Genomic DNA, 22173 nt, shown 5'->3' with positions numbered 1-22173 from the left:
CTTGGCGGAAAGCCGGTTCTGTAATCAGCGGTAAATCTCCATCACGTGCGTGCTTTCACATTGAGCGGCATTAACTACACAGAGCCGTTGTTCACTGACGAGCTGCGCAAAACCAGGTTCATATTCGCGCGATTTTTTGCGTGCACGCACGCACGTGATGGAGATTTACCGCTGATTACAGAACCGGCTTTCTGACAAGATGCGCATTAAATATCGCATGCGATTTATCGTGCAGCCCTACATTATATTCATTCACGATAATAAGTGGAAAAATAACAGTAATAATGCATTAGCTCTAGATACCTTACTAATATTAAATACCTACCCATCATAGCACAGTTAACCTAAATCCCTGTTAATATATAAACAGTAGGGGTGGAACGATACATGTATTCGTAGCGAACCATCACGGTACGGACATCTCGGTTCGGTGCATGAGGCCTTACAACGAATACAGGCAATTCACCCCAATCCAGAAGGGGGCGTCCGTAGTGCTGTGTTATACCAGCAGAATCAACTTTAAACACTTATTGACTTTATTAATAATGCATCACTGTATAAAGGTCTGCTTTTATTTGTGTACACTCACAATGAAAACAAAACATTGTGCTTTTGTAATGTCGCTTTCTGCCATTTGAGTTTCCTTTCTGTGAACAAATTAAGCCTGTCACAAAAATGAACTGAAACTCAGCGTATATAGGCTACGTTACGTGTCGCAGTTTTGTTCCCTTGTTTATCTGTAAACTAAATCAAATATATTTCAAGAATTTATTCCTTGTATGTATAGGCCTATATGTACTGCAGATTTTATAAATATAACAATGTAATAATATTTAGTATTTTCACGTCTAGGTGGAAAAATTTTAATTTGTACTACTGTCTGTTGAAAATAAATGAAAAGAAACCGAGCATAGTAGATTTGGGTTTTTTTTCCTGTTGTACCGAAATCGTATCGAACCGTGACATCTGTGTACCGTTCCACCCCTAATAAACAGTAAACATTGCCTGGGTGAACACTTCAAGTTATGTTAAGACTGAACTTCAATATAGATGACATTAACACAGAGGCAGAAAGATTCCTCACCGCACTGCTGAGCCACTGCCACCATGGTGTAATGGCGGATCAAGCTGGCAACGAAAGGAAGAGCGCTGGGCCTGAGATCCTTGATGACCGCAGACATGAACGCCCCCGTCAGGGCCTGCTCGAACGTCCTGCGTGCTGGGGTGTCCTGGGCTTTGTACCGGTGGGAGATGATCACGTTAGGGATCCACTTCTCTGTGAAGCTGTTGAAAACCAGCAAAGGGATTTAGCCCATAATTCGCATGGCATCCATGAACTCACTCCATTACATGCGCCTGAGGTTGAATAACCCAATCAGGCGATTTGATTTGATTACCGAGTATAAAAGGCTTTTTGTGTTTGGACAGCTCAGCCCCATGGGAGTCTGGCTTTGTGTCTGGCTGACATTTTGTCTCGTGTTTGGTTATTTATCCCAGCTGATAGCAGCACAGTGATGGAGTGAGTGTTTTATCCTTCCTCAAGCTTGTGTTCTATAATGCCAAAGCCGGTAGCAGTGGTGATGGATCGCTCCATTTCATTATCGCTATTTAAAAGGCTTGGCTTAGGGAGAGGGCTGAGCCGAAGAGAGCAGTCAAATCAATTCAAATTTATAATGCTGCCACTTGAATGGGACTCAATTATCCGGCCTGGCATTTGCGATATTAAGAGGGCATTCCGCCTCCTGAAAAAGGCCCCTTTCATGATGACCAGCGCACTGTGCCACACTGAAAGAGGGAGAGAAGATTTCGTGAATCAAGACATCTGACAGCAGCAGCGGCTCTCTTTCCATATAACTAGCAGTCGGTTATTTCAGAAGGGGCCCGTACGACTGGCTTTTGGGTAAACAGATAAAGTACAGTCAATTAGCCTCAGCGTGGAGATCAATGACTCTGTTATGTGACCCTCCTGCCCAGCCAGTAGAAACAGCTCTGAGTAATTAGCCCTTTGAACACTGTAGACAGTGGCGGCCAGGCTGGATGAGGCCCAGAGGAGCTGCAAACATAGCAAAAACAGTGAAAAATGCAGAGGCATGTGCAGCCTCAGAGCACACAGGAACAGTGCTGCAACTAATGGCTATTTTGATAAACGAATGATCTGTCAATTATTCCCCCGATTAATAGGGTTTTTAAAAAGCCAAATTTATTTTCTGTATTTTTAATTTATATAAATTAAGGTCTATTAAAAAAAATACCCTGTGGATGCATCTATGTAGAATATTCTGTACTGTATATTATGTGCAAAAAAGAAAACATTTTAAAACTGCTTTCAAATTTAAAGCTAAAATCACTAAATTAAAAATGACTAAAAAAGGAAACTAAAACTAAGTATAAGTTTTCAACTCAACAGCAATTACATAAATAAAACATTCTCGTTTTGGATAACTTTTCATGCACTTTTCCCACAGTAGCTCAGGCTGTGTTGTGAACATTTTATCAGATAATTATAGCCTTTATGAATACTTAAGTACTTGTTGCATCCCAAAACAAGCACTTGAGCTAATAGTGTCACGCCTTTCACACCAAATGTAAATAATTGGCCTGAGATTTTGAATAGCTCTTTACACAAATGCCAATGCATTAAGTGGTTGTCTTACTTGGGATGGGCGAGAAGCTGGTAAAGGGCATGCTTGTTGTCCTCCAGGCTGGTCATGGCTACCAGGAAGCATTTGATCACCTCCCAGGCCTGTCGTCTGTAATACGGCTCAGTATTGGCACTCTTCAGGCAATCCAGTGCAGTCTCTATAGCCTAGATACATAAGGAGAACAACATTTAATGTTAGTTGACCAAATGCGTGCATCAAAAATAACATTAAACAGCTTAACGCCTCACATTAACAACCCAAAGATTTGACTAGTTAAAGTGATAAAAACCTTATCACAAAATTGCATATGATTGCATGCCTCACACATCATTTTTATTCAAGTTATGTTGCACATTTATACGACACTGATCTCCCTCGCTTGAGTAAAATTTTCTGTGATGACACTTAAAGACCCATCATACATTAAAACATTCTGCAGTGATTAGAAGCCTCTTAAACCCTTAAATTATAAAGAGACAAGCTAAAGTGGCAAGACATGTCGAGGGAGAAGATGAGCTAATTAGTAAGATTCAAGGATAGAGAAGGCAGTTCGCCACAGAAAGGGCTGTCTGAATGAATTATCGCCAAAGACAGCATGACCACTGACAGCCACGCAGGTCATTTCAAGAGAAAAAAAGCCCAAACCAGCTCTTAATACTTATGTGCTCTTGAAAAAGGTGAAATAAATGGCACACGGGCTGAGAAAAAGAGGGTTGTACCTGGCAGTACAGCACTGTTTTACAATTCCTCAGGGTCCTGAGCTGTTCCTGCCTTGTAGAGACATTATTATAAATGTCACATAGCCTTGTACACATGTTCTATTCCCAAGAGGTCCTTCCATGTCATTATGTCTAATTACAACTGTCATTTTTCAAAAGCTCAAGGCCTCTACAGTGGAGGCCTGGCCCCTAAAAATGTGTGTGTGTTCCATATATAAGCATGAGTTTTTCTCACATTGCTCCTCCTCAGCAGGATTGAGAACATGAGTATAGGAACCCCTTGTGAGGGACTCTGACACCATGTCTGAATGTTTCAACTTCGTTTAATAATCATGATGCTTGTAAATCAGATAAATATGGGCAAAATTAATCAAGCAAGAGAGACCATCAGTGCTGGCGGGAGTGCAATCTGTCTCTGACTTTCTATATTGAAGTTTCACAGAAAATGTTCTTGAAGTACGCAGCATTAGATCTCATTTACAACCGTCTGGGTTCCTGAAGAGGAGGAACGAAGAACTGATTCATATTAAACGAGAAGACAGATCAGTTTGGCTGGTGTCCAAATCAAACTGCACTTGGAAATACTTACACATATTGAAACAAGTGTGCATGCTTTGAGAGTGAAGGCCGGTCCTATGGGGGACAGAATGAGTTGTTGTCTGTCTCGATCCAAACACATCGCTGGACTCCGGGCGGCTGCAAACAGCAGCTGCCGCCTGCGGCAACCACAGGGCGCATGCAAACGAAATTAAGCAGTGATGGCGCAATGGTCGTAGCATTCATCTTTGTGGAGTGAACACAATTACAGAAATGACAGTTTGTGTTTTCCCAAGCAGTGATGAGCAGCAGGAAGGGCCATTAGCTGGAGTAAATAATCCCGTCTGCACAGCAGGGAGAGATTGATTAAAGGGGGGGTGGGCAGGAGGGAAGAGATGAGCACAGCTTACAGCCTGATGATCTATTTAATTACCTGGGGAAGACGATGCCTTTCTGCACACACTATGCTTTGAAAAGGATTCATTATATGACGAGAATCCGTCTTCCAACCCCTGAACCTCCCCACCCCCTTTCACACATATATTGAGAGCAAATTGACATATAAGAGGAAGTGGATTTGTTACTGTTTGTTGAGATTGCTCTCAAGCAAGCCAGAAAGTGGTGTTTCCATATGCCGCAGTGGTACTGTTTTTAAAAACATAATATAACCTCTTATGGCTCTCCGAGAGTCCTTAAAGACAACCAACACAAGTGGATTCATCTCTAAATCAACCTCAAACTCAACCTGAATCTTTCAAAAGCACCGAAAAGGCGCTATTAATTATGAATAGCAATTTCTTATTGCTTCCTATTCAGTTATACCAAAGGAATAACTGAAACATAAATGAAAATGTCATTTGAAGCTTAAAGGACAAAATGTTGAAGAATGTACTAGCCACACTTTTCCTTAAAATGAAGTAAAACTGGATATCCTGCTGAAAAGTCTTCTGAAGCCACACTTGAATTTTGATCTGTTGTATGGTTTTGGAATACTCATATGGATCTTTTTTAGTGCTTTTTTGACATTTCAAAACTTGACCGTACTTTAACTTTCATTATTTTTAAAGGCTGAAAAATTATCTTAAATCCAAAAACTTGAAAAAAAAAAATCTTTCTATTTGAATTTTCATAGGTAACAAACGTTTTTTACCCAATCAATGCGATATAAATATAATACATTTGTGATTTTTTTTGTGATTACTACAAGTAAACAAAATAAGAAATAATGCTAAAATAAGAATGTAATAATGCTATTATAAATTATACTGTAACATAATTTTACTTCATAGTACAACTTTAAAAGTACAAAACTAATATTTACAATTTAATTTCTTAATTTTCATACGTTAAACTATCAAGCTTTTTATTTCAGCATTTTTTACCAAATAAATTATTGTCTCAGAGTGAAGGCTGGCACTGTGTTCACTTAAATGTGCAAATGTAATGTAATGTACACACATAAATGAACATAGTGCCACCATTCATTCTGAAACCTGCAGAGAATATATTTAATCATACTGCAGTATAGTGTTGTCACGGTACCAAAATTTCAGTATTCGGTACCAATACCAGTGAAAATCCACGGTTCTCGGTACCAATTTCGGTACCAAAGCAAAACAAAAACATGCTAATTAAAAAATTTGACTATACTTTCATTTAATCCAAACTGTGTACATATTTAATTTTAAAGGGCTTTTGAAAACCTTCTAGAGTTATTCAGCCAAGAATAACAACTAATTTAGTTTTTAAAAAAAGCCCAGAACTGCTTTTCTGACTGATATGACACAAACAATGTTAACCATTTGTACATTCTCTAACACGCACATTTTAGATTCACAATTCATTTAAATGTCTCTGGTGTGTAAAAATAGTAAATATCATCATGTCCTCCTGTTTTTTTTTTTTACCCTAATAAAAGTTATAGGAGCATTAAATAGTTAATAAAGAAACTTCATTCTAATGCTCATTATATTAGCGTTAGCTGCGCTTATGCTAACGATTAACTACTCTAATAACACCAATGTTCATTTCAATCCGACATTCAAATTAAAATATTGAATAATATTCATAACAGAAGCGGTGTTTCCCCCAGACTTGCACTCTATTTGTGGCGGCATATATATGCAAAATCATTCTCTGCCAGCAGGAGGCGCTTGTAGAGCAGGAGAGATAGCGGTTTCCCCAGTAATGGCTGTAATCAAATAAGTGTTCAAATGAAACTTACCTGCTTGAACTCTTTAATTTGATCTGGGTGTCTGACTTTAAAGTTTTTTGTTAATTTGGTGTGTTTCCTCCTTTTGATATTGCCACGACTCAGTGCTTTTATGAAGAGAGCGCATCTGCGCACCTTTCGGATAGCGCATAAAGAACCGGGTTGACCGGGTACTCGGTACCACCGGTACTTTAAAAAACATGGGACCGTAACGTTTTCATATTTTTAGTACCGACTTGGTACCAAGGTACCTGGTCTTTTGACAACACTACTGCAGTATCGGTTTTATTCCAATATATTGTGCAGTACTACAAGGTACTACATATATCATGCATTGACATTACAATAAGATGCTGCTTCTATGAGAATGATATAAGCATCACCTTTTCCATGGGAAGCTGAATGGAGGCTTTGCAGTCTGTGAACTCTGCCTTGATGCTGGGGCCTTGAACCTCAGTCACCACATACTGCAGCTTCTGCGACTCCTTCAGCATTTTTCGGTTACTTCCTCCAAACTTGCCCAGTACCCGGTAAGCAACATGGGAGATGGTCTCCGCAGGGTTACGGAGCGTTCGCCACAACGCCTGTTTAAAAACGCATTAAGAAAACATTTGAACCATTCATCAGGCCTCAGTCAGGTGTAAAGTGAAAGGTCAGAGGTTGTACCTGCATCAGTTCAGCTCGGACTGGCTGGATGTGGTCATAGAGGAAGTCAGGCTGCAGGTTGTCCACACAGAGCTCCAGTGTGCGCAGGCCCTGGCTGACCAGAGTCTGGGAACCGTTGAGTGCAGACACCAGTGGGTCCATGAGCATGGGCAGGTAGGGCAAAAGAGAGCTCAGTCGCACAGGGACAGTGAGACACAGCTCCACAAACAGATCCTTCATGTGCTGCTTATGGAGTCCACTCTGCAGCATGTTCAAACCTAAGAGATGCCACAAATAATCAATACTCAAGCTGGTGTTTTCATGGTGACATAAAACTGCTTTTGGTTTGTTGTCAACAACAGAAAATATGAGAAGAGTTGATACTCATTTATTTTGCTACCCCCACAGTGCATTATATGGTTAGCTGTACCTATTTTGTTCTTACATTTACCTACACTACGACCCATTTAGAAGAGACCTAAAAGCCACTTTGGGTTGTGAGCCACCAGTTAAGAACCACTGTTCTGAGGAACTGCTATGGTTAGTGATCTCACTCACCTTGCAGTAAATTAGGCAGCAAAGGCAGAAACTCCTGGTATAAGAGGTCATGGCTGCCCCCTCCTATAGAGCGGAACAGGGCTCTCAGCAACAGGAAGTAATTATAGGGCTCCTTAGCAGACTGAGCCAGCTCCATGGAACTATTGACTATTTTATGAAGGTGAGGCTGTGAAAGAGAGATTCAGTACATTGTTGAGAAGAAAAATATAAACTTTTACTGAATAACTGAATAAGTGAGCAAAAGTCATATACTGATATATTAGCCAGGCTGATTGATTGGCATATATTTGGGAATCTTGAGAATTTTATACTTATATTAAAAAAAAGAATATACATTATATATATATAATATAATATAATTATATTTTACTATACATGGATTTGACAGACAATTACACTACCATTCAAGTTTGGAGTCAGTATGTTTTTTTTTTTTAAATGAGTCTCATGCTAACCAAGACTACATTTATTTGATCAAAAATACAGTAAAAAAAAAAATTTATATTATGAAAATTCAGAAGCCATTACTCCAGTGTGATATGATCCTTTAGAAATAATTCTAATATGCTGATTTGGTGCTCATGAAATTTCTCTTCCTATTATCAATGTCGAAAGCAGTTGTGCTGCTTAATTTGTAGTAGGGCTGGACGATATGGCCGAAATTTATATCACGATATATTTTTTAATTTCAGTCAATACGATATAATTCCGATATCAATATGAACACTATTTTAAAAAGCCTCATAAAAACTGCCAAGAACACCTACAACAGATGTCTGTACCTACAAACTTATGAAAATTTTATTTGCCAAGTCTATGAAAACTCTTCCTATAAAACTATTACATTTCTCTTCTGCTCGCCAAGCCTGCATTTATTTGATCCAAAATACAGCAAAAACATTAACATTTTGAAATATAAAAAAAATGTAAAATAACTGTTTTCTATTTGGAAATATTTTAAAATATAATTTATTCCTGTGATTTCAAAGCTCAATTTTTAGCATCATTACTCCAGTCACATGGTCCTTCAGAAATCATTCTAATATTCTGATTTGCTGCTCAAAAACATTTATTATTATGTTGAAAACAGCGTAGAATTTTTTCAGGTTTCATTGATGAATAGAAGGTTCAGAAGAACAGCATTTATCTGCAATAGAAATCTTTTGTAACATTATAAATGTCTTTATCATCACTTTTGATCAAGTTAAAGCATCCTTGCTAAATAAAAGTATTAATTTCTAAACCTTTGACTGGTAGTGTAGGCTGATTATTCTTATAGATTGGAAAATGTGCTTCAGCCAGGATAAAGAGTATGAAAAGTGCTCTGAGTTGCTGCAGAAAACAAAAAAAATTGAGCAACAACAAAAACGTTGCTGAGACGGGCTTATTATTGAAAATGCAAACTGATTGTCTGCCAGCAGGAGGCGCATTGAGAGCGGTAGAACTAGCGGTTTCCCCAGTAATGGCTGTAAACAAAGCAGCTCCGCATAGAACGCTACTTTATCAGATAAAATAAAAATGCCATCGAAACTTTTCTGAAGACAGTCGGTTCCCTTCAGCGATACATTCATATAAAACACCTGCGACGCGTTTTGATTTTGAAAGTGCAGTGCTCATGTTTCATGTTCCATGTTCAAGGAAGTCAAACGCCACAAATAAATCAATGTATGGGAAACACTGGTAATGTATATCGAAATATCGAAAATGTGTTTAAAAATCATATCACTGTTATTGAAAAAAAATTATATCGTGATGCATATTGATATTGAATTATTGTCCAGCCCTAATTTGTAGATACCATGATAAAAAAAAAATTCAGGATGTGTTGCTGTATAAATAGTTCAAATGAACAGCATTTATTTAAAATAGAAATCCTTTAGAACAGTGTAAAAAGTCGTTACTGTCACTTTTGTTAAATTTAATGCGTCCTTGCTATATAGGTATCAAGTAAAAATGATTAATTTTAAACTTTTGAATGGTAGTATAGCGTGTGTGAAATGATGAGTTAACTTCAACCATTAGCTAAAAAAAGACAGTGACACCGAATATAAGAGGATAATTTCAGTGGGCAACAGGATCGATGGGAAGTGAGATATAGAAGCCTCTTTCTTTCCACTAATTCACAGTGACCTTCACTTTGGTCTTTCCTGTCAATCTGAGGCACAAGTGTCATTTCTCATCAGAGGAGCTGACAGAACGCATTAAAATTAATGCAGCACGGTTACTGGCGCAGAGGATTGTGACAAAATTAATTTTGTAGGGTGCCACAAGTTTGTTCAAATTTCCAAAGGGTGCCGCGACTAAAAAAAGGTTGGGAAACACGGTGTTAGACAGCACAGTGTCATCAGAGCTCGGAGGGTGTGAGCGATTCCTCTGTCCAATTGCTCTGAAAAAATTGGGTATTACCTACTCAATACTCTAAATAAGCATCTTAGCCAACTAAAAGACAAAAGAGGCCACAATTTGCTTCATAAACCTGCATGTGCATAAGACAACACTCACCTTGAGCATTTGCTCATTTTCAGCAGCAAAGAGAGACACTGAGCCAAAGACCAGTTTGAAGAGTTTGAGATACAGGTTTGATAACTCTACATTGGAGCCCATCTCAGGCAGACGCTCCAACAGATACTCCACCAAAATGGTGGCAAACAGTGCAGAGGTGGTCAGGTTGGCCAGGAAGGAATTTGCCACAATCTGTTGAAGAATTGAACAGCCATGTCATATCAACAATCAATAATTTTGTATAAAAAAAAATTAAATGTCAAGTCAATCCTGCGGTGAAAAAAACTGCATTGTTTTATTGATTTCTCCATCATTACCTGTAGGGCGTAGTTTTTGGAAATGCGTTCCACCAGGTATGGAACAGTGGTCTGGAAGATCTCTTTAAAAGTGAGAGGGTTCATCATGGTGAAGACTCCGGCGAAGTGCTCTAAAACCTCCTTCTCCTCCTTCATCCGCACCGTCTGACAGTTAGCCACACGAACGTACGTCTGCCCATTGCCGGCAATCTGTACCTAGCCAAAAGGGGGTTGGCTCTGTGATAAGCTGTAAACTTCAGCTCTCAGTATCACATGCGCTTGGATAAAATTCGTTTTTACGTACTGAGATGTGGCAACATAATAGGACTTCCAGTTTTACACACATCAGCCATTCTGGTCTTACGACTTCGTGTAAGGATTTGTGTTTTGGTGTGGTAATCTGCACTAATCAGTGGACGGTCGTACCTGGTAGATGTCCAAGGCCTGCATGGCATATTTCACCAGCTTGATGTAGATCTGTGTTTCTTTGGGCTGGAGCTGCTTGTTGGGAATGAACTGTGCCTCTGTAATACAACAATACGAAGTAGTGGTCGACCGATATTGTTTTTTTGACAGCCGATGCCGATATCTTGGAAAGCAGGGTGGCCGATGGCCGATATAATTTTATTTATTTTAATTCATATTTAAGAAATTTGAAATCATTTGAAAATTTATTTAAAAAATTAATGTGTTAAATAAACGTCCTTATACTTTAGATGACAAAGTATTTTTCACAAATAAATATTTAATAAAAATATAATTAAAAAGGAAGTAAACACTGTAACCAACAGGGCACTCAGTATTCTGGGAAGTTTGTGTGCATTAATCATATTTTTTTCAAATAAAGCCAAGGTAACACTCATTTTACATACAGCACACAGCGAAAATGACATGAATATGACAGAGGGCAAATGCATAAAGAGCAGCATAATTTAAAATCACGAGTTTAAAGTTTGTCTATCGCGCGTCTCCAGTGAAGCTGAAATCTCCTCCTGTCCACATTCAATTCTCACGGATCGACCGTCACGCAGAGAACACGCGATCATGCAGAATACAAATGCACACTTCACAAGATCTCACAACTGGATCCGACGAAGTTTGCAAGGTTTTTGAAATTAGATGTTTATTAGACATTCAAAGATTTGTTTAAATTATATAAATGCGTATTTGCTGAATGCTGACGGCAAATAAGAAAGTATTATAATGTTTGCCTTTCTATTACTAATAATATAAAAGCAATCGTTATAATACTTTGTATACATTTTAATTCCTTTGTTTAACCGTTCTATCTGATTATTAGACATACGTATTAGATAATCCATATTAGACAAAACTGAACAACCACAGCGAACAAGAAGGAGAATGTAAGCACTGTGTGCTCAGGCGCTGCTGTTCTCAGCGCCGTCAAAATAAATGTCTGTCGCGCCGTCAAAATAAAAGTCCCACCTCGAACGCATCAGCCAAACAGGAAAACTTATCGGCCGATGCCGATATTTAAAAAATGCCAAATATCGGCCTTGGCGATATATCGGTCGACCACTAATACCAAGGTGAGAATATTCAAATGGGAATGCGGAGCAGAGGTAGCCCTTTAATGACTTTGACAGGCTTCACAAACTTCAACAGACCAGACAAAAAGAAAATGTTAAACAGAACCAACATTAAATGATTTGGCCCAATCTAAAGCCAAGTAAAAGTTCATCCATCTCACCTCCAGGAGCTTTACAAGAAGTGATGCCCCATGTGATAGTTTTCACTCCACACACAAGAGTCTTCACCAGACTGCGACAGTCGGACACCTGGAAGGTCTGTTTGTCCTCCTTGTCCCCAGGTCTATCAAAAGGTGTGGCCGGTGGTGGTGCAGGGGTGACAGGTGTTGGGGGTGCAGGTGGAGGTAAGGCGGGTGTAGTTACAGTAGGGGTGGCTGGGACTCCTGGTAACGCCCCTGTGTCCACCACACCCATCTCTGATTGGGGCTTGCACTTCTTAAAGATAGATACCAGCTGGTACCGTGCAATGGTGTGGAACTTCAACACAAACACCTGAGAATATAGAAATCATATAATGTCAGACCAATATTTTTGTGCTTTACAAATGCATTTACATATGGCCAGTCAGTGGCATCTTGTAGCCCATTGTTATTACAATCACAACGTAGTTTACACGGGCTAATGTGCCAGTCTACCTCACCTCCAGCATTCTCATGAGAATGTCTCTGCCGTTTCCGTTCTCCTGTTCGCTCTTTGATCGGATGCAGTCTACAAGGTTTAGCAACAGCTTACAGGACATGGTTTGGATACTGCTGGGGAGGGACTCATCGTCAATATTCTTAGCGAACAGTTGCACAGCCAGGGAGAGGTCCGTCAACGGGAGGTTCTGTCTAACATGGTGCACCAAGTCTGCTAGTGTGCTGTATGCCAAGGGCCTGAAACATCAAGAGACTTCACTGTTAGACAACAGAATCTAAGCTTTCTAGAGGAGTTCTGTTAAGGTGATGATACACGGGGAAACTTTTTGAGCAATGTTGCCGTCAACGGGCAACCAGGTGAGACACACGACTGATCTAAAGTATCCAGATTGAAATTTGCTGTGCCCAAGCAACATTGCTCAAAAAAGTTGCCCCTTGTATCATCACCTTTAGGGTTGTGACAAAACTGAAACTTCAACAGTTGATACCAATATTAGTACAATTTCACGATTCTCAGTAGCAATTTCGATACCATGGTAATCTCCATTATTGGCCTGCCTGTTTGCATGAGACACAAGTGACTGTTTAACCCTTCACCAAAACGGCCATGTTTAACTACATTTGCTCATGCAGAGATGTACACTACCATTCAAAAGATTTTTAGCATTTTCACAGTTGAAAATGCTCAAAAGAACATTTATTTGAAACAGAAATCTTCTGTAACAATATAAATGTCTTTACTGACACTTTTGATCAATTTAATGCATTCTTGCTGAAGAAAAGTATTAGTTTCAAAAATCTTACTGACCCCAAACTTTTAAACAATAGTGTAACATCATTTTATTTTCATTTTATAGTGCTATTGACTTGTTACAGACATCCCTACTGTTGTGGTGTGGAATTCCCAGCCTGAAATTGATCAAAACCAACCCTCAAAGAACAAATAGCTCTCAACCCTGGCTAATAATAATATCTTGGGTCGATACTAGGGGGATTTCAGGCAAAGTTTCAGAATAAACGACACTAATGGCTTTGACAGATTTTGAGTCCTGCCAAATTTGCCTGCTGAAGGCTGATGGAAGCCGTGGATGAAAGAGGGGTGGTGTTGGCAGGCATATGACATCTGGGGCAGGGAGACAGACAGTGGGGGCAATGCCAGGACAGCCTGGCACATGAAGACGGGCACCTGGATCTCTTCTGCCCAGTGGGGCAACTCAGCTCAGTCACGCACCATTAACAATCAATTCTGATATGTTGCACTTGATGAAATCTAACTTTTTTTTTCTCCAAAGAAACTTAGAAGGAAAAAGATTGTGGCCCCTAGCCACACTGAAAAATGACAATAAAATTAACACTTTATTATTATGGCTGGCTCCACTCCAGAACCTAGTCAGCTACCTTGCTGTCTACATGGTCAGCTGCCTTCTAAGAGAGCAACCGAAAAGAAATAGAACCTTATAAGTGACTGGCTTGTAACCCTGTACTAGGGCTGGGCAATATGGGCAAAAATTCATATCTCTGTATTTTTTGGCCGATTTGCGATATACGGTATATATCTCGCTATTTTCGTTTTTCTATTTGGATTTTAAAAGTCTGTATTTAATATATATATTTCACTTACCGCCCAATGTTGTCCAACAAAACAATACATATTAAAGGCTATGAAAACAAATAAAGTGAATGTAACCATGTAAGCCTTTATATTATGTGCAAAAAAGGGTTAAAATCACATTTCATTCTAACATTGTAACATTGCAATCTGTAAACAAAAATAAGGCTTTTAAAGCAGAAGTTAAATTCACTATAAACTAAAAATGAAAATAAATGAGAACAAAAGCACAGAGTTGTGTTAGGCTATTTTGATTACCCCATTACAGTCACTTTACAGTCAGTGCTATCATAAAAATAGACTTACTTGTAGGTTTAAAATTGTACATGTCACATTTATTGTCAAACTACAAACTACAAATATTTCAGCGAAATGTATATTTTAGTCAGAATTATTGCGCTCCTATTTAATTGAGCTCTGTCTGTTTGGCGCGCATGCATGCGGCGGCGCTCGTTCACTGAAGTGAAGTCTGTGAAGTTTAGCGGAGAATCCCAAAGCAGAAGGCTCATGCACTTCTGACAGAAAAATGGAAATATTTCCATGACTTTCTAACATTTACAGATGGAGACTAAACATGTGAAATGTAAGTTATGCATTCAGGAAGACAGCACATCTCAAACACACTAAACAGCGCGAGTAGCCTAGTGTCTCTGTCAGCGGAACACGCAGCCTTTCAGTCAGAGCAAATGACGGGCCAAGCCGCTTAAACTAATATGCAAAACTAAACTATAAACTATGTCTTACCAGTTTTTAAAGACCTTAATATGAAGCTTGTCACATGTTTAGAACAAATTGGATTATGCATTTTCTCCGCAGCAGCTCAGTCTGTGTCCTCCGCTATATTTTCAGATGCGCTCATATCAAACTACTGTATATCGATATAAACGGTATTGCCTCATATTGAATCGCTTATAAAGAAAATATCGATATATCGTACAAACTCGATATACCGCCCAGCCCTACCCTCTACATATAAAAAGTGCTTCTCACAACATTTTGTTGCCAAGCTAACAATATGTTGCTTAATAGTTTTAATGTTTTGTTAAGAACAAAACAAAGCACGCTTAAATACTGGACATTAACTTAATTTTTCAAGAGGATGCATGATAGTGATGGGTCGTTCTTGAACGATTTGTTCATTTTTAACAAATCTTTAATATGACTCAGGAACGATGAGTTGTCACAGAGAGTGATTCGTTCATTCTGTGTTGACCGCACATGTGCAACATCCTATAGGTTCTGTACAGGATCCAGAAATGATTAGCTCATCTTCGGAGTCTTCATTTCTGTTTCCGGCACAGACTGCATAGCCTTATACCAATGGGACTGTCACGTGATGAACGAACGACTCGAACCCAAAGACTTGGAAGGTGAACTAATTATTTCTGTTTCATTAAAGACTGCATAGCTTTAACCTATGGGGATGTGATGTGACATAAGGATGAACAACTCGGGCCCGGGAGGTGAGGTGAACTAACAGACTGCATAGCCTGAAGACCCAGCCTAAGCAATGAATTAATCATTTCTGTTACTTACAATTTGGTCTTGCTGCATTATAGTTTTGACTTATTCAAAATGTGATCAGTGTTTGCGTATGTAAATATGTTTAGGAATTTTGACATTAACATTAAATTCTGCTTAAATGAATGAAACGATGTGTCGGTATTACCATTGATTGCCAGCTGTTATCGGATTTATTTTTAGTTATCATATTGGACGATATTGGACATTTAATTTGTGTATGCTCATGTTCTCTGTTTTTACATTTACCTTTACAATCATCATCATCATGCCACTGTAAATTACTTGTAGCATTTAAAACAACTGATTTAATTAATAATTCCATCCATAACACGAAAATAATTATCAGCTTATATCTATCAGCTAATATTTTTAATAAACATCTCTAATATTACAATTTCAATAATAAATACATGTTTATTTATAATCAACATATCGCTTTGCCATTCGTCAACGGAATCTTTTCAAAATATCTGGACTCTATATCTTGATAATATAATTGTAATACTTTGAGGTATGGTATATCATTATGCTCCAGTCTTATAAGTTTGGTTTTATTAATTTGTTATTTCCTCTCTCTTTTCTCAATGCATGTATCCTTCTATTGTTGAAAGTGCCGAGCTTCGTGCATTTGGTTTTATGTTGTAAGTGGTTAAAAAAAAAAAAGCATATTATTTGCCAACATACTTTTTTAATTTGCTTGTTGAAATGCATTTTGGGATTGCCTTCTCTGCAGAGCACAGCATGTATCCTACCTTAGAATTTGGCCAAAATGAGTCATAAACTGTGCTCCCTACTTTTTAAAAAGACACTTAGCCTCATGAGCGGATCTGCAATGCCTTGCAATGCTGCCTAGGTAGGCAGCTTACTAAGCTTTGTGGGTTAAATGTGTGCCCTGCAAATTGCACAGACTGCTTATACTTGAAACATAATATTGGTTTAGAGAGGGTTAATCTGCATTCTTACCTCAGCGTCTCTCTCGCAGTGTATCCTGAGCCAATGAGTACTGACTCGTCGAAAAGCTTGTCCATGCATGGAACGAATTCTGCAACACAAACAGACTTTATCAGATGCCATCGCAGGCTCTGAAGCCCACCGAAACAGATCAGGGGCCCATGAACCATGAGATACATCAATGCCAGAGCTCAACAGTCAGGGTTTCTCATCGATTCATTTAACCTTCTCTACAGGATTAATGAAGAGTGTATCAGATTCCTCTCTCAAATGCTATTGATTGAGAGGTGAAGCTCAAAGAGAATGCAGCCGTTACATATCAAAGCGGTACCCCATGAAGCTCAGCGGAGTAATTAACACCAGATGCGAGCGCTCCTACAATAGCGAACGCTTTGCATATCTTATTTGGGAATATCTGCCAACAATCTGCAAAGTGTTTAGCAGTGGATGACTCACGGCTGCGTAGATCGGTGGTGAGGATGTGCTTGGCAGCGATCAGGAGCTCTTTCCGCAGGTGAGCAGTCTCAGGGGGGCAGTTAGACAGCAGCTGCAGCATCCCCTTCACCATCTGCTGGGAGTACTTCCCAACCAAGTCCTGACACACAACGTTTCACATTGCCACATTAGTCACTGCATGAGTATTAAAACAAGTTTAGAAAAGTTTAATAAACAGGTGGTTGAGCTATGATGCCACTCTACCTGGTAGATCCGGATAATGTAAGCGAGGAATGACAAGGTCTTGATCTGTGCGGCGATAAAATCTGCATACAGCTCCTTGTTGAACAGTTTGTGTTGCCTGTCACGGACAGAAACCAGGAAAAGTATTAAACGTCACTATGTGTTAAACTGCATCTATGAAATGCATTAGCGGTGATGTAATACCACCCGCTCAACGAGACGCGAGAGTTCACTGACCGAGCCTGCGGAGACACCTGCAGCATGATGGTGTTCATGATAAGAGGCACAAAATCCGACACCACGTTGTGAATGCTCAGTTTGTACAGCTAGGAAAAATGCCATACAGGAAAGCAATTAGTGCATCAAATAACAGCGGGGCGACAGAAAGAAAGTAGACCCCTGCTTGAAACATTGTTGCATAACATTTTACACCATTTATAAGATTCATGGATTCAAAACAGAACTTTAGAGTCTGACTCAAAGGCAAATTCCACCAATAAATACAAGAATTTTAAAAACAAATCATAAAACCTGAGGATTTGAGAACATTTTCATGGCATACTTCTGAAAGCAGTATCGTGATATTTGTGGCTGCTATATTTTAAGCCGAAAAAAAAGAAGTACACCTGCTGGTCAAATGTATAATGATAACATGCAGAGAAGGTGAAACAAAAGCTGTGTTTTGTTTGATCGTAGCTTCCTAACAGCTGCGGACTGTCATTTTCTGACTCAAAACTGATTGCCTTTACAATTAAAACTCATAATGACAAAGGCAAAAACATCTAATCACAACAATCATTTTGATAAGAGTAGCAGGTTTGAGAAAACAATTGATTTAGCTATAAAGTATGGGTTTCAGTTGATTGACGGCACCTTTTATAAACGAGCCAAATGTCTAAATGAGGGACGTGTCCTTTTAAAAAGAGGATGGCTGGCATAAAGTCAATACTGAATGAGTATTTTTATGGGCTCTCACCTGATACATGAGTACGACGATGATGGGCAGCTCTGCCAACACTTTGAGTGACAGCGATCCCCGGGGGATTATGGTATGCTGGAGGACAAAGAGGAGATGGATGAGGCCACTGAGAGACTGAACAAGTTGTCACCATAAAACTTTCTGTTTTGGCACCCATATGGATTTGCTTTTTGTGTTGAAATTTAAAAAAAAAAAAAAACTATAAGCAACTGCATTTCAGCACCTCTTAAGCAAGAATGAGCATAAGCAGGAATTGGGTGCCCTCTAGTGTCTACATAAAGTAAATGTCATTTGCATTGGAAAACTCTTGGAAAGTAAAGTCCACAAAGAGGAAAAAAAAAAGTTTTGTGACTGAATGCACATATGTGACCCTGGAGCACAAAACCAGTCTTAAGTCGCTGGGGTATATTTGTAGCAATAGCCAAAAATACATTGTATGGGTCAAAATTATAGATTTTTATTTTATGCCAAAAATCATTAGGATATTAAGTAAAGATCATGTTCCATGAAGATATTTTGTCAATGTCCTACCGTAAATATATCAAAACTTAATTTTTGATTAGTAATATGCATTGCTACGAACATCATTTGGACAACTTTAAAGGCAATTTTCTCAGTATTTAGATTTTTTTGCACCCTCAGATTCCAGATTTTCAAATAGTTGTATCTCGGCCAAATATTGTCCTATCCTAACAAACCATACATCTTTTGAAAAAATTGACACTTAAGACTGGTTTTGTGGTCCAGGGTCACATATTGTGGTGGTCACAGTAAACTCTAACCATCTTAATGTATCCAAGACAGCAGTGAAAAACCACTTACCTGCCTGTCAATCACTGCACAAAATAGGGTTTTGCCATTTATGAGCAAGTTTTAAATAAAAATAATCATCCAATTGAATAAATTGGAAAAAAAAAACAATTCTGCTTTAGCAATATACATTTACACACTGATGTGCTACTACCATGTGTAAAGCGGCTGATCAACTGTGATCAGATCATGCAATACAGGTGTTACTCATGAATGTGTTAGCAAGATCAAAGAATTATACCATAATAACATTAAGCTACAACTACTACTAGAATATTGCCAGATTTTATTCATTAAGACACACAGATCAGCATTTGGACACTCAGATCTTATCAGTTTTACTTTCAGCGTCCAGACTTATTGGTACTTTACAGTTCACTCACACACAAACACACATGCAGACACACAATCTTACACACAGTACCATTCTCTGGACTACAGCACATCGCTCTCATCATTGTGTTCCTGCTGATCATATTTGTCAAAACTAATCAGCTAATGAGGATTTTGCACAGGTCTGCTGGAGTTGGTACTGACCGTCCGGGTCTCGCTGTCCTCACGCTCCGGTGCGGTTTTCACCAATACTGAGGTGATCATGCCCACCATTTCTGGAGAAGGCACTGTGTTTTCTGCTATAACCTGAGGATTCTCAAAGTACCTCGTCTGACAGACAGAGACATAGGTTCAGAAAACACATACTTTAACACAAACGTATACTTTAAACCCATTTTTTGTGAAAAAACCTTACCACTACTTTAGGCAGTTCTTTGTAAATTTGCTTCACAAAGTCCAAAAAATGATGAATCTGTAAGAGTTGGAAGGAAGATGTTAGTTAATAACATTTATTGAAACATAGGAAACGCAAATGCTAGTCAACATCACAGAGTGCCAGAAGGCTGCATCTCACCTCTTGAGAGATCAGCGGGCGAAACTGTTTATGCAGTTCAATGATGATCCGTAAACAAATGAGCACATTCTCCTCACTTTCAATCTAAATGATGAAGCACAGAGGCAAAGAGCTATTATTTAAATATAAAATATACACACACTCACGCACGCACGCACGCACGCACGCACGCACACACACACACACACACACACACACACACACACACAAGATGATGCATTACATTTGTAAAATAAATTATTTAATATACCTGCTGATTCCTTTGTAAGAGACTTAAAATAACTGTTTTCTATTTTCATGTAATTTATTCCCCTTATATTACCACAATTTTTTTGTTTGTTGTTAAGACAAAACGATCAAGTAAGAATTCACACAGATCAGCATTTGGACACTTAGATCTTATCAGTGTTACTTTCAGCGCCCAAGCTCATTAGTACTTTACAGTTCTCACACACACACAAAATCTTACACACGGTACCATTCTCTGGACTAAAGTACATCGCTCTCATCATTGTGTCTCTGCTGTCCCTCTTGCATGTAGTTACATATACAAATATTTGCCCAAAAATGCGCTATAAAATGAGAATTCTACAGCTATTTTATTGGCTCTTTACATTAGAATAAGCTTGGCATTCAGGTAAAGAAAGTTGACCTCAAGGAAGCGGAACATGACAGAAAGGATGTTCTTGGAATGAGTCCGGAGATGTTCATTAGTTGGGATTCGGTGGATGATCTCCAGGACAAGTTTTCTTAATTGCTATAAAAAGAGTTAAAGACACCTCATGTTTATTTAAATGTCAGGAATGAGGCCTTAATAAAGACAATATGCAATATGATTTTTACTAAAGCACACCTGTGTTGGTTTCTCTTGAAGGAACTGCACTTCTCCATCCTGCAGAAACGTTAGGAAACGAGGGATGATGTGCTCCAAGAAAGTAGAATACTGTGGCGAGGATGTGACATTCTGTGGAATAGGATTAACATGAATTAATGAGGAAGCATCTTTCATTTCAAGTTTTTTATAAACAAAATATAAGGGCTCACCTCAAAATTCTCACTGACTTCCTGCATCATTTTCAGTTTGGTCTCATCCGCTGATGTTTAAACGAAAGAGAAACACACCAGTAAGCAGAGACAACGCTTTCAACTAACAGTGCAACTTTTTACACTCACGTGTGTTGTTGTCAGTGAGCGCCGCCACAAGCTGCAGGTATTTCTTCATAAGCGTGGTCTGATCCACCACAGTGGGGCTTGGGGTGGGCACGAAAGACATGGTGGCGGCCGGGACAGACAGGATTGCACTGAATAAGGGCAGACTAGTGTCTGCGCTCGTCTCAATAGAAGTTCATGTCATCTGAAGGAGAGTAACCATAAGGGGAAACGTCAATATTAGTGTTCAGCCTTTCACAAACATGTACAGTATCGTATCAGATGGTACTACCATGGTATTTTGACAGATGCAGTGGTACTGAATTATAACCATATTCACGTAACATGGTATTTACATTATATTACATGTCAAATCTGTTTTGCATAAAGCGCTATACATATAAACGTGACTTGCCATTGCATTTACACCAAATGTCAATTGCACACAACAAGAATAATCACAAATAAATCAAAATCGCATCCGGCACAATTACTTACAAAGTGTTTTATGCAGACAGTTTTATAAGTTCACGTCTAGTTTAGGGAAGCGGTGGGCGCGCCAAACTGCAACAACACGCACGCCTACTGCAGTCACGCTCATTGACATGATATGATGCGCTCAAACCAAAGTGCTAATATTAAAACCTAAATTAACCCCTCTATCACAAAGCTTCCTTTAACACAGAGACTTTGCGTTTCACGAAAAGGATTTACATGTGCTTATAACAGTATCGCGTAAGCTGGCAGCAGACCAGGCCATTCACAGAAGAGCCTACTGTCGCTAACTGACTAGCCGGCTGCTAACCCACACCATGTCATTATTCACATGCAGAACTCAGGAGTTGCACTTTTTACATCAATTAGTGCACATATCTAAGGCTGTTGTCTTTCATACAAAAGCTAATAAGGAACTTCTGCACTCAATATGCATATAAATTACAAAATCACTCGCAAAAATACAGCACCAACTTACCAGCAAGGGGACCGGAAGGAGTTGTAAATGAACTTCCGCTACACCGAATGAAATTGAGTGGAAAGGGCTGAAATCAGTCCGCCGTTGTGTTGTTTGCTAATTGTATAAATAGTTATACCTTGTAAACCGTAACCTGCTGATTTTATGCTTTTATACTAGTCTTCCTCCAGTGAAACTGGGTGCCCGTGCTGTGTCCTAAGCAGTGATTTTCAAATTTAGACAGCAATATAGTTCCACGCGGACGGATACCAACAGAGCGCAGGCGTGCGAAGACCATCGAAAACGATGGTCTTT

The 22173-nt window shown here is 39.0% G+C and overlaps 1 protein-coding gene across 1 annotated transcript in view; it reads right to left on the bottom strand.

Annotated features, from left to right (window-relative positions):
• LOC107699870 (transformation/transcription domain-associated protein-like) overlaps positions 1–21858 on the bottom strand; it is an 89179-nt gene extending 67321 nt beyond the window's left edge. The window contains 23 exon segments of the mRNA XM_016501281.1: positions 1085–1284; positions 2655–2806; positions 6494–6694; positions 6777–7033; positions 7314–7479; positions 9816–10007; positions 10133–10327; positions 10538–10635; positions 11823–12153; positions 12302–12536; positions 16396–16474; positions 16840–16978; positions 17083–17179; positions 17299–17387; positions 18038–18115; positions 19388–19513; positions 19599–19655; positions 19758–19841; positions 20410–20514; positions 20611–20721; positions 20802–20851; positions 20931–21111; positions 21762–21858. Of these exon segments, the coding sequence (XP_016356767.1) occupies positions 1085–1284; positions 2655–2806; positions 6494–6694; positions 6777–7033; positions 7314–7479; positions 9816–10007; positions 10133–10327; positions 10538–10635; positions 11823–12153; positions 12302–12536; positions 16396–16474; positions 16840–16978; positions 17083–17179; positions 17299–17387; positions 18038–18115; positions 19388–19513; positions 19599–19655; positions 19758–19841; positions 20410–20514; positions 20611–20721; positions 20802–20851; positions 20931–21030 (3142 nt within the window). The 5' untranslated portion in view covers positions 21031–21111; positions 21762–21858.
• Between the last annotated feature and the right edge of the window lie 315 nt (positions 21859–22173).

Source organism: Sinocyclocheilus anshuiensis, unplaced genomic scaffold, assembly GCF_001515605.1.
Source record: "Sinocyclocheilus anshuiensis isolate Anshui unplaced genomic scaffold, SAMN03320099.WGS_v1.1 scaffold1280, whole genome shotgun sequence".
NCBI classification, from domain to species: domain Eukaryota; kingdom Metazoa; phylum Chordata; class Actinopteri; order Cypriniformes; family Cyprinidae; genus Sinocyclocheilus; species Sinocyclocheilus anshuiensis.
This window is presented reverse-complemented; position numbering and strand designations above follow the sequence as displayed.